Source organism: Mytilus californianus, unplaced genomic scaffold, assembly GCF_021869535.1.
Source record: "Mytilus californianus isolate M0D057914Y unplaced genomic scaffold, xbMytCali1.0.p SCAF_5, whole genome shotgun sequence".
Lineage (NCBI taxonomy): Eukaryota > Metazoa > Mollusca > Bivalvia > Mytilida > Mytilidae > Mytilus > Mytilus californianus.
Window position 1 is genome coordinate 66,523,753 of NW_026262701.1, and position 12,365 is coordinate 66,536,117.

At 32.3% G+C, this 12,365-nt stretch overlaps 1 protein-coding gene across 2 annotated transcripts in view; it reads right to left on the minus strand.

Annotated features, from left to right (window-relative positions):
- The window catches only part of LOC127701256 (zinc finger homeobox protein 3-like), an 84,385-nt gene that overhangs the window by 43,762 nt on the left and 28,258 nt on the right, over positions 1 to 12,365 (minus strand). For both annotated transcript variants that reach the window (XM_052205072.1, XM_052205073.1), the window contains one exon: positions 479 to 3,522. In XM_052205072.1, coding sequence (XP_052061032.1) covers positions 479 to 3,470 — 2,992 coding nt within the window. In that variant the 5' untranslated portion in view covers positions 3,471 to 3,522. The remainder of the gene's footprint in view (positions 1 to 478; positions 3,523 to 12,365) is intronic.

Here is a 12,365-nt window from a genome sequence, read left to right on the forward strand (position 1 = left end):
ATGAAACTAGAAAAATGCTTATTTGGGCCCCTTTTTGGCCCCTAATTCTTAAACTGTTGGGACCATAACCCCCAAAATCAATCCCAACCTTCCTTTTGTGGTTATAAACCTTATGTTTAAATTTCATAGATTTCTATTTACTAATACTAAAGTTATTGTCCGGAAAACCAAATGTCTTTGGACGAAGACGAAGACGAAGTGATACCAATATACGACCGCAAAATTTTTTGCAGTCGTATAAAAATGATTTACAGTTTCAAAAGTTTTTGAAGCATTATATATTTTTTTTTTATATCATATTCTGTTTACTGAATGATAAAATTTTCTGGTTTTAAGTACTTTATGAAAAAAACACCCTAAAAAAATTTCACAGGACTGTGTTTGTTAGCTCAAAAACAGTAAGCTTTGTTTTAAAAAAATCTTAACAAATTGGGCTGCTTATTTGGTCAATTATGGTATTTCAATAAATATCACTTGCCTTCTTCATCAAACTTGATTTGGTCTTCTTCACTTTCATTGTATTCTTTAACTTGGAAAATTTCTCCAGGGTCAATGTCAGTCACACCTTGTTCTTTCATCTGTAGCTGTTTGATCTGTTCGTTGTGTAGATGTTTCATAGCACGTACATGCTGGATCATGTTGAGCTTGGCTCTTGTCGAAAAATTACATAGAGTGCAGTGGTAATATTTGGATTTGCTTTTAATTTTGCTTTCTCCCAGCTGCAAGAAATGGAAAAGCTGGGCATTCTTCTCATGTCTAGGATTTCCAGAATGGATTTGTAACTTATGAATACTATTTGTGTAATAGTCACAAGAATTGCATCGTACCTGAACTGGATTGCTTACATTGAGATACTTGAGTCGCCATTCATTATTAGATCCTCCCTCTTTGATGTGATTGACAAGCTGCAATCGTTGCAAATGTTTGTCAGTTTTACAGTGCAGTTGGAAGTTCGCTTTCAAGTTAGTCTTATAGGAGCACAGGTTACATATATATGTACCTTGTGATATAGAAATTGTCTCTGACTCTCTTTGCTTAGTGCGATCGACTTGTAAATGCTGATGAAGAGATTCAAGTGAATCAGTAACATATAAATTGCAAACACAACAATTATAGAGTCTAGAACTGTCGGGAGTTTGTGGATCAAATGAAACACCAATTCCTCCATTCTCCTTTCTCAGATCCATTGGGATTTCTCCATATGAGCTGGGAACAGCATTCCCATAGAGAGATTGCTCTATATTAAATGGCATGTTAGAGGCTGGAATACTGCTGGGATAGCCTGTTATGAAAGCTGGGTCATTCTGAAGTAACATCAGTTGATTCATCTGTTGAATATGCATGTCCCGTTGCATGTGCTTCATGTTCTGCTGTAGTACCATCATATTATGCGTATGTTTTTCACTTGTCATGTGAATGCGTAGATTTCGTGCAACATTAGTTTCATAATTACAGACGTCACACCTCCATGTAGGTTTAGGTTTGTTGTTTTTCTTTAGTTGTGCATCATTAATGGATGGTAAGGATTGCTGTTGTGGGGTCTGTTCCTGTACTTGTTGTTGTTGAGATTGCTGTTGTTGTTGTTGTAGTTGCTGTTGTTGAGGAGGGGCTTGGAGTTTCAGTTCTCCACCTCCATTTGCCAAATCCTGAACATTGTTTAAATGTTTATCAGACTGCATATGAATACTGAGATTGCCTTTCGTTGTTGTGGAGTAATTACAAACCTCACACCTGTAAGGTTTGTAGCCACAAGAGTAACTCTCACCTCTCGCTAATCGTGGATGAGCCTGGTTTGATAGACAGTATATACACTGCTGGTCCCCTTCTGGATGTTTCTCCTTCATATGAATTTCCAGTGTTTCTTGATACTTGTAATGCCAATTACATTTTGGACATTTTAAAGTCTTACATGAATTACGTGAATGCATCATGGTCATGTGACCTCCTAATGACTGAGAGGACCCTAGTATCATATCACATTTTGGACATTCAACGCCCTGAACACGACCCTGTGGATGCTCATCACAGATGCCAAGAAATAATGTAGAGTTTGTAATGGGTGACATTGATGGCACAGGGGAGGAAGCACTAGGTGAATCTAATTGTCGACTTAGCTTTGAGCGAAGATTACTTGTTAGATTCTCAATTGCTGTCGATGATAAAGACGATGATACAGGAGACATGGATGAATGAACACAGGTAGTAATGCTTGTAGCACCATAGTGGTATGGCTTTGAACTGCCCTGAGACATGTCTAAATTCTCTAATTTTGAAACAGAATTCAAGACAAGAGCATCTGATAGCTTTGGTTTGGAATGTACAAAACTGACTTTGGTACTGTCGTTCAGTGATGACTTAAAAGAGTTTGGCAATGTTACACTTTCCGACAAAAGCATATCTCTTCCAGAAGTAGGATTTTTCAGTGCTCTTGGCTTTAAGAATGACATCAATGGCTCTTTCTTTGTACCAACACACTGTATTATAGCTGATGAATTTTTACGCAACATTACTCTCTTTTCATCTTCATTCAATATCATAGAATGTTCAGAAACAGCATGTGCTATGAAAGACTTACTGTATCCAAAAGACAATTTACAAATGAAACACATCAGAATTGGCTTAGTAGGAACATTTGTGAAGTCCTGACTTTCTTCAGAGGTAGATAGACTATCATCATCAGTCTTGCTTGACTTTTCATCATTTTCACTTTTGCCTGAGCGCATATCATACACTTTATAACTAAACATCATAGGTGCCTGAGACAAATATTCTCGTGAAGGATCATAGCTTGGATTTCTGGGAACAAATATGGCATTGGCAATTTGTGGCAAAGCTGGGACTTGAGAGACAGTGTCACTTCCTTTCTTATCAACAATTAATTCTTGCTGATTAGAAACTCCAATTAAAGAGTCAAGGTCACTCAGACTAGAATCACCATCCTCCAAAATATATGCGGATCCATCTGGATTATAAACAATTCGTCCATCAAAACTCTCCCCTTCACTTAATTCGCTAGCATTACTAGGTGTTCGACAATACTCTCGTATCATGTTACTTTTATTTGAACCATCTAGTTTTGTACATTTATGATCGAGAAATTGCTGTAGTGATGGAAAGTCTGTGTTACAATCATCACAAATGATTGGTTCATCATCATCCTCTAGTTCGGACATTTCCTCTTCCATATCATTCATTTCTTTATTTTCTGTGATGGGTGTCTCCATTTTTTGGGATGTTTTGCAGATAGATAATGGTGATGGTAAGCTGTTGAAGCTTGGACCTGACCCTGATTTCTCAAGATCAGTGTGCTTGTTAACATTGAAGAGTCTAACTGATTCAGATTCTTGGTCCAAGCCAAACTTTTGAGGTGATCCCTTCATACCCACGAACGAGTTAGGGGTAGAGGAAAGTACTAGAGTCATGTCAGGTCCACAATGGGTTCCTGGGGGTGTCAGGGGTTCAAAGTCCATTCTAATATGGCTTTCCTCATCTCTTACTTTGAACTACATCATGGTTTAAACCCTGAAAATAGATATAAAAAACTATTCATGATATAATAATCAATCATTAATTTCAATTTAACTTAAATGTAACACATCTGTTAAAAAAACTTTGTACCCATCAAAATGGGAAAAAAAATCTGGAGACAGATTAATAAAAAAAAGAAAGTCAGAAAATTCATATTGAAATGAAATAGACAAAACCTGCATTGTTATAAGCTGAGTGCCACTATGAGTGCTTTCTTTAGCATCTGTTAAACGAATAGTTGTTCTAATGGTCTTTTGTTTAATTAAATTTTTAGATTAACTATTTTTACTTATAAAATAGATATAACTTTTTAATATTCATCTGATGCAATTAAATAATCAATACCTACATTTCAAAAGCTAGCATTAAAAGATTACTCAAGAGTTTAGTATACATATAAACTTTATTTATGCCTATCTGAAAAATTTATTGAAGTAATTTAAATTTAAATTCAGAAAAATCTGTGTCATCTTTTAAAAGGTATATCTTCTGATTCATTTTTATTTCTAAATTGTTTATGCAACAAGTTAAAATGACAGCATAAATATTTAAGTAAAAAATATTAGAAAACAGCATACAAACTTCAACCGCATCATCAACAAATATTCATTTTCTTTTTATTTATGATAGAAAAGTTATTGTTTACCTGAAAAAGTGTAAGTCAGTTTTAAAAATTCCACATTAATTTAAAAAAAATCTTTTTACATGTCCCGTTGGATGGTATGGAAGTTTGTCACCTTTTGCCGATGATGGTCATGGTTTACCTGTACAACCTGAGGGCAATATAACACCTGACCTCTATCATATCCTGTCCTTCTTATTGTCTGCTTCGAGGCCCAAACAGGTCCTTAATTAGTGACCTCCAGTAATAAATTAATTAATGTCAGAATGGTTCCTCTGAGGTTCATTCAAGGGACATTGTCTTTTCGAAAATAGACAAGGAAGGTCTAATACACAAATTATTAGCAAACTTTGAACTTTGATTGATGTTCCAAATTGTGAATACTTGATGAAAAAATAGCACAGGGTTAATTATTAAAGGAAATAAACAAATGTAAACTGTGGGAAAATTACAAATTTTAGCATTAATTATGTGATAGATTTTATGAGTTGATTATATCCCATTTATAACTACTTAAAGCTGACTATAGTTATATTTATAAAAGTACTTGCCAAAAAACCAACCAAATGAGATGAGAGTTATAAAACTTAATTATCAAGGTATTATTTCATTTGTTTGTAGACAAATTGTGTATAGGTACTTGTAATTTGTCTTTTGAAAAACTCAAAATTCTAAAGACATAATAGAACCTTATAGTCTTATCTCGCGGATGGGGGTGGGGGCACTTACTATGTAATGTGTGGCAGGGATGAGCTGCCAGCTTCATGATATATGATAAGGAAGAGAAATTAAGATGAAATGTATGACAAGGTTGCTGACTAAATCATAAGTATAAGTTAAATTAGTCAGATGTCGATTTTTTTTTAAACAGATGAGATTTAAACCATTGTCGGAAAATGCATCAGATATTTTTCAAATCAGTTGATCTCTCCATGAAGAAGCGTTTTCATGATAAATCATAGATATATTTTTTGTCACAATATAATTATAATAAGGTATTATTTTTGAATGTAGGACAGAAAGTCACAGGACAAAAAGTCACAGACAATAAGTCGTGAACAAAAAGTCACAGGACAAAAAGTCACATTTCAGTTTTGAGATTATTTTTCTTTGAATAAGAAAACATTTATTTTTAACAACAAATTGTATTTTTTATGATTTATTATATATAAAGCAACTTTGAAAACAAAATTTATTTGAAAAAAAATCAAAAATGATCAAATAATTGAAAAGAAAACAATTTGTCAAAGTGGCTTGGTACTTAGATGGCTTCATGGTGCCAAGAAATATATCCTTTGCATGATTAAAATTTGATACATTTTCATTTATTAAGGCTTATGAACAATTTCTTAAACTGTAAAAGAAATAAATTTAATAAAAAGAAATTATTTCAAGAACTTTCTCTTAATATTCAAACAATTATAAACAAATTATTTGTGACTCTTTGTCCTATCAAATTTGTGACTTTCTGTCCACTTACCTTATTTTTAATATCTAAAATATATGAAGGGTAGAGTACTAGATGTCTCAGCTACTCACACCTACCACAAAGTTACCCCCGCCCCCTTTTCCAGATAATATTAAAGTTCTTGGGCAAAGGAATTTAAGTCAATGACCAAAAACTAAGACAAAAAGGCAATTCTCAATTGAAATCAATCTCTTCATAGTTCTAACCCAATGAAGCATGATTTTGTTAATATACATTTTGAACATAATTAGTTAAACAATACCAGCATATTTGATTTTAAATAGTGAATTAAGCAACCAACGGACACTACTTGTTTGTATTTGTGGTTAGAGATAATTTCATAACAGCAAACTTGAACTTTCTCTGAACAGGAAGGAGTGTTCTTTTCTAATTACTGGAGGTCAAATTGAGTTACTCTTCTTTAAGGCCTCCTTATAACCATTCACTTCCCATCCTGAATTTACAAGCATTGCAAGTCTCTAATGGAAAATGAAGCCTCTGAATATTAGATACATGCATGTGTCATTTAGACCATATGAAATTAATTTTTATGTTTTCACCCTAACCCTCCCCACTTCTCCATCCTGATTCTCCCTTTAATTCATCTGGGAATAGTATATTATGTCCCAGTTTTCATATATAATATTACATTTTTGAATATTTATATGAAAAATTCTAATAGTGATTTTATTTAAATTAACAGAAATATACATAAATTACCTTTCAATGCTCTTCCAACAAATAAAGAATCAAAATAAACAGTTTCGTGTAGATTTTCATAAAATGATGGTTTTTTTTTTAAATCACCATCATGCATTCAAGACTGGCAGGTATGTAATTATTCCCCTCCATTATATTTCTTGAGATGAGGTTCAGAATATAAAAACAAATCTGATGAGGCCTTATAATTTTGCATAATATATGGACACAGACAAATTAACTACTAGCAGTTACAAATAAATTTCACAAATTCATTTTCAACTTTGTCAGACATACATATTGAGAAGATATCAGTTAAAAATCTCAGAGAATATAATATTTTGAAAATACCTTTGAAAATGCTGCTTCAAAATAAAACAGGTAGAAAATGTTTACTTTCCCACAGACTAATCAATTAATTCAGACATCTGAAAGGTCACACAATTAAACAGATAATATGGTCATCTGAATGTGGACCCCCAGGTGCTTCAGGTGTAATTTGGAGATAATTCTAGTTAAGATATTAACACAGATCCATTGTCTTTTTGTCATAAGAGAAGATTAGTCCATTGTGACACTAATGTTGCTCTGAGCAAGCCTTAATTTTAAAGATCCATAAAACTGATAATTAAGAGCTGTTTGACCTATTTAAAAATTCCTTACGATGGACACCTTATTTAGATAAAACATGTAATCATATTATAGAAATCCACTTGCCTGTGGTTCAAATCTTTATATACTGTAATCTCTCGTTCAAAGTTTTAAGTTATATTACTTAATAAATAGTTGTTAGTGTGTACATTTTACTTTTATTTGTTTTCTAAGTCAACAAATAAAGCAAATTAAAATAAGTAAAATCTTAAACAGGTTGCATGTGTGTGAGTAATTGTGAATGATACTGAATACAGTGTAAATTTCTACAAAATCAGCTTTAAAACCAAAAAATGAAGAAGAAACTCTTCTGAGATTTCCAGTAAAAAAACTAACACTCCTTTAACTTTCAATATAGAAACTTTCATAACAATTAGCTCCAAATTTAGAATTTTTTTTCCTTGTCCAAAATAAATATAAAATGGTGGACTGATTGACAAAGTAAAACAAATTAATGAGGTTCTTGGTAATAGTGAAAAAAGTGATAATTGTATTGCTGTGCCTTAAGCTGATTATTCTTTTATTACATAACTAAACAATAAACTGTTAACTATTTTTCTGTCTACCTGTATAGTTAGGTAATTAACAAGTTTCTGTCATCAGAGTTTTACACACCTCCTGCTAGCTTCACACCTTCTCTCATAGTTGCAACTTAATTTGCAAATCAATATTTAATTAGCAACCTTATACCATATTATATGATTTCAAAATAATTGCGAAAAATTAACGTCCAAGAATGTATAAAAAAACTGTTGACATAGAGATATTTCTTGCTGTCATGCAATTTTGACTTATCATAAGTGGTTCCCTTTAAACTGACCTAAACACAAACTTTAAACATGTAAACAATTTAAAAGTTTCAAAGTCCATGGAATTGAGATGTGCCAATGCTAATACAACTGCAGACTACTTAGACAACTTGGCCACGAAGTCCCCATCCCTTATTTAATGACAAGAATCAAACAGGCTTGTTTGTTTGTGCATTTTGACTTCTGGAATCATTATATTCAATAATTTGTTTTTTTATAACTTGTACAATTAATGCATAATTTTTATACTGACTATCTAGGGTGCTAGGATAGTCAAGGTGTTGAGTATATGCATACAGTACCATTTGTATTCACCAATTAATGGTCTCACTCATTAATGCACTTTTCTGTTTGTTTGACTATCTGTTCAGCCGTGTGCATGATTTTGACAATATTTTGTTATGCCCTCGCCGTAGTGGTGGGGGCATTAAGTTTTACCCTTGTCCGTCTGTACGTACGTACATCCCAAATTTGGTTTCCGTTCTCTAACTTGAGTTTGCCTCAACCAAATGTTATGAAACTTATATACAATGCTTATTACCACAAAACACAGATCAAGTTTGAATTTTGGTGGCGTCATTTTAACCGTTCTAGAGTTATGCCCCTTTATAAATGGAAAAATTGTAAAATTTTTATTTTCTTCTAAATATCAAATAATTTTTTAAATTGGAGTTATCTTCCTTTGTCCATAATTATAGTTGAATCAACTACAATCAATGCTTTATACAATGCAATGTTTAATTTTGACTTCCACTGATAAAACACAGATCAAGTTGAATTTTGGTAGTGTCATTTTAACCATTATTGAGTTATGCCCCTTTATAAATCGAAAGATTGCAAAATTTTTAGTTTCCATTCTGTAAGTTAAGTTTGCCCCCACCAAACATTATGAAACCTATACACAATATTCACTACCACAAAACTAAGATCAAGTACAAATTTTTTGTTTCCGTTTTCTAACTTTAGTTTGCCTCAACCAAATGTTATGAAACTTAATACACAATGCTTATTACTACATAATACAGATTAAGTACTAAATTTGGTGGCGACACTTTTACCCTTCTTGAGTTATGTCCCTTTGTAAAGATAAAAATTGCTGAATTTTTCGTTTCCGTTCTCTAACTTTAGTTTGTCTCAACCAAATGTTATAAAACTTATACACAACCGTTCTAGAGTTATGTGTGTTTACAAATAGAAAAATTGCTGAATTTTTAGTTTCCGTTCTCTGCTTAAGTTAGCCTCAACCAAATGTTATGAGACTTACACACAATGCTTATTACCACAAAACTCAGATCAAGTTCAAAATTTGGGTAGCGTCACTTTTACTGTTCTTCAGTTATGTCTCTTTATAACTACATGATATGCAAGCGGGGGCATCATCTGTGTCCACTATCCACATTTATTTGTTCATATATTTGTCTGTTAATGATATCCTGCTAAATAGTAGTTGATAATGCATAAAGTGTCCTGCTTGTTAGTCATTAATCATGCATTTGTCTGTATGATATCCTACTTGAATGGTTGTTTAAATGTATTTGTCAGTTAATGGTATAATGATTGATAGTGATTGTTTATGCATTAGTATATGTTAATGGTGTCCTGCTTGGCAGATATTGTTAATGTATTTGTCTGTTAATGATATCCTACTTGACAGAAATTGTTATTGCACATTTTTATGTTAATGATATCCTGCTTCATAGTGATTGTTTATGCCTTTGTCTGTTAACCATATCCCTATTGACAGTGATGGTTCAAACACTTGTCTGTCGTAATGGTGTCCTGCTTGACAGTGCTTGTTTATGCATTTGTCTGTTAATGATATCCTGCTTGGCAGTGATTGTTTTGCAGAATATCATTAACATTTGTCTGTTAATGATATCATCCTGCTAGACACTGATTGTTTATGATTTTTTTCTTGGCATTGATTGTTAATGCATGACTGTAAATGATGTCCTGTTAACCAGTGATTGTTAATAAATTTTTGCAGTGATTGTTTAGCAGGATATCATTACCATTTGACTGTTAATGATATCCTGTTGATGATTTCCTACTTGACAGTGATTGTTAATGCATTTACCTGTTAATGATGTCCTGCTAACCAGTGATTGTTCATGCATTTGTCAGTTAAAGATGTCCTGCTAACCAGTTATTGTTTATGCATTTGTCAGTTAATGATAGTCTGAGTGACAGTGATTGTTTATGAATTCATCTATAAATGAACTCTGCTTGACTGTATATTCATTGGTCTGTTAATGTTATCGTACTTGACAGTGATTGTTTATGCATTTTTATGTTAATTAAATCCTGCTTGACAGTGACTGTTTATGTATTTGTCTGTTAATGATATCCTGATTGTCAGTGATTATTTATACTTTTGTCTGTTAATGATATCCTGCTTGTCAGTGATTATTTATACATTTGTCTGTTAATGATATCCTGCTTGACAGTGATTTTTTCTGCATTTCACTGTAATTGAATTCTACTTGATAGTAGTTGTATATACATTTGCCTGTTAATGTTATCCAGCCTGATAGGGAAAGTTTATGCATTTGTTTGCTTGAATAAAGGTAAAAGCTTTTTTTATGACAGCTGTCCATATATTTGTTGAACTAGGACTTAAAATTGTTCATGGTGTCTTACTTTATTTTTAACCATTGAAATCACTTCATATACTTTTTAAACCAGCGTTACAGCTTGTTCATAATGTCTCTTCATATATTTGTTGAACCATTGTAAAAGCTTGTTCATGATATTCATTCACATATTTGTTGAACTAGGGTTACATCTTATTCATGACGTCTCTTCAGAAATTTGTTTAACCAGGAGTTTGATCATGATATCTGTTTATATATTTGTTGAACTGGAGTAACAACATGTTAGTGGAGTCTATTCATATGTTTATGGACAGAGGGTCACAAAATGTTGATGATCAGTGATACTGTTCTTGATTATAATGAGAACATCATTGATTAAGATGTTACTGATTGGTCGACTCTATCATTAAATGGATGCAGAGTCGATGCAATCTTATTTACAGGAATGGAAGTTAAATTTCTTTTCACTGTCTGAGTTTTTACTTTTGTTGTTGGAGTTTGTAGAAGAATTAGGAATAGAGTGTTAACAATCCTCTAACTGGAATGGCATATGGTATAGGTTAAAGGAGGTGTATGGAGTCATCATAATCCTCTCAACTGGAATGGCATATGGTAAAATATGGTAAATGTTAATGTATAGAGTGTTAACAATCCTCATAAACTGGAATGGAATATGATGAAATATGGTATAGGATAATGTAGGTGTTATGTATAGACTGCTTAAAATCCTCTAAACTGGAATGGTATTATATGAGGGTGGTAAAGGAGGGTGCTTGCACGGAAAAAATGTGAAATGTCATGAATGTTGCACGAAAAAAAATAAAGACTTTGATGTGAACCTTTTGTGACTGATTCACTGTCTTTCTGTATATATATAAACATTCTGTTTTACTTGATTTTTCTCATTTAGTATACATATGTATGATATAAATGATTTACAGCTTTTAAAAAAGTATATAACGATCTTAACTTTTAAAATGCAAATATCCCGCAAACATGTTTGAATTTTATTTGAAAAATACAGAGCACGCAGAATATGCATTTGAAAATTTGTGAAAATCACGATGCACATAAAATTAAATAAGCAGAACACGTTGAACTAGGCACCTGTCTTGCACGACTGAACGTCAAATAAAAAAATAAAAAACATATTGAACATGAAATAAAAAACGACGATCATGTTGCACGAAAATAACCCTTTACCACCCTCTAATATGGTATGTATGATAAATGGAGGTGTAGGGTTTAGAGTTTTAGCAATCCTCATAAACTGGAATGGCATATGGTAAAATATGGTATAGATAAACAGAGGAGTAGGGTGCAAATCAATAGGGCATATTCAACAACACCCCAAACAAAACAAAAACAAGATCATGTAAATGGCTTTTATCTACTCATTTTTATTTAGATCTTCATGCTTAAGTATTTGACTTTCCAAACTTTGAAAATTATTGACAGTTGTAAAAGCAGATTTGAGCTAAACAAGGACATACAGGTATCATTAGTTCACCAAATGAGGAAAAATTCACTTAAATTATGGGAAACTTCTACAGTAATTAAATTCCTTTATAGGATGAGTAAATCGTTTTTCACAATGTTACATATGATAACCCATGATAAGAGATATCTGAGTGTATCAGTAAAATGGCTTCTATCCCAGCAAGTACTGAGATGGTAAAATCATTATTCTGGTTAATCAAGCCACTGTGATGTTGATAATATGTCATTTTCTATGATTCCTATAACAATATTTTTCTTGACTCTGACATCTCAACAATAATTAGTTCTGCTAGAATACTTTATAAATAAATTACCTTAGAATTTCAAATCTACTGATTGGGATAATAAGAGGGTCCACAAGGGGATATAAAAGAATTTGATCTAAATTGAGAAGTACATCGAATTTTTATTTCTTTTTCTCCTTTTTTCAATTTTGCTAAGATAATCAAACTACATATTTGCAATTCTGTAAACAATTAACAAGGGAATTATAT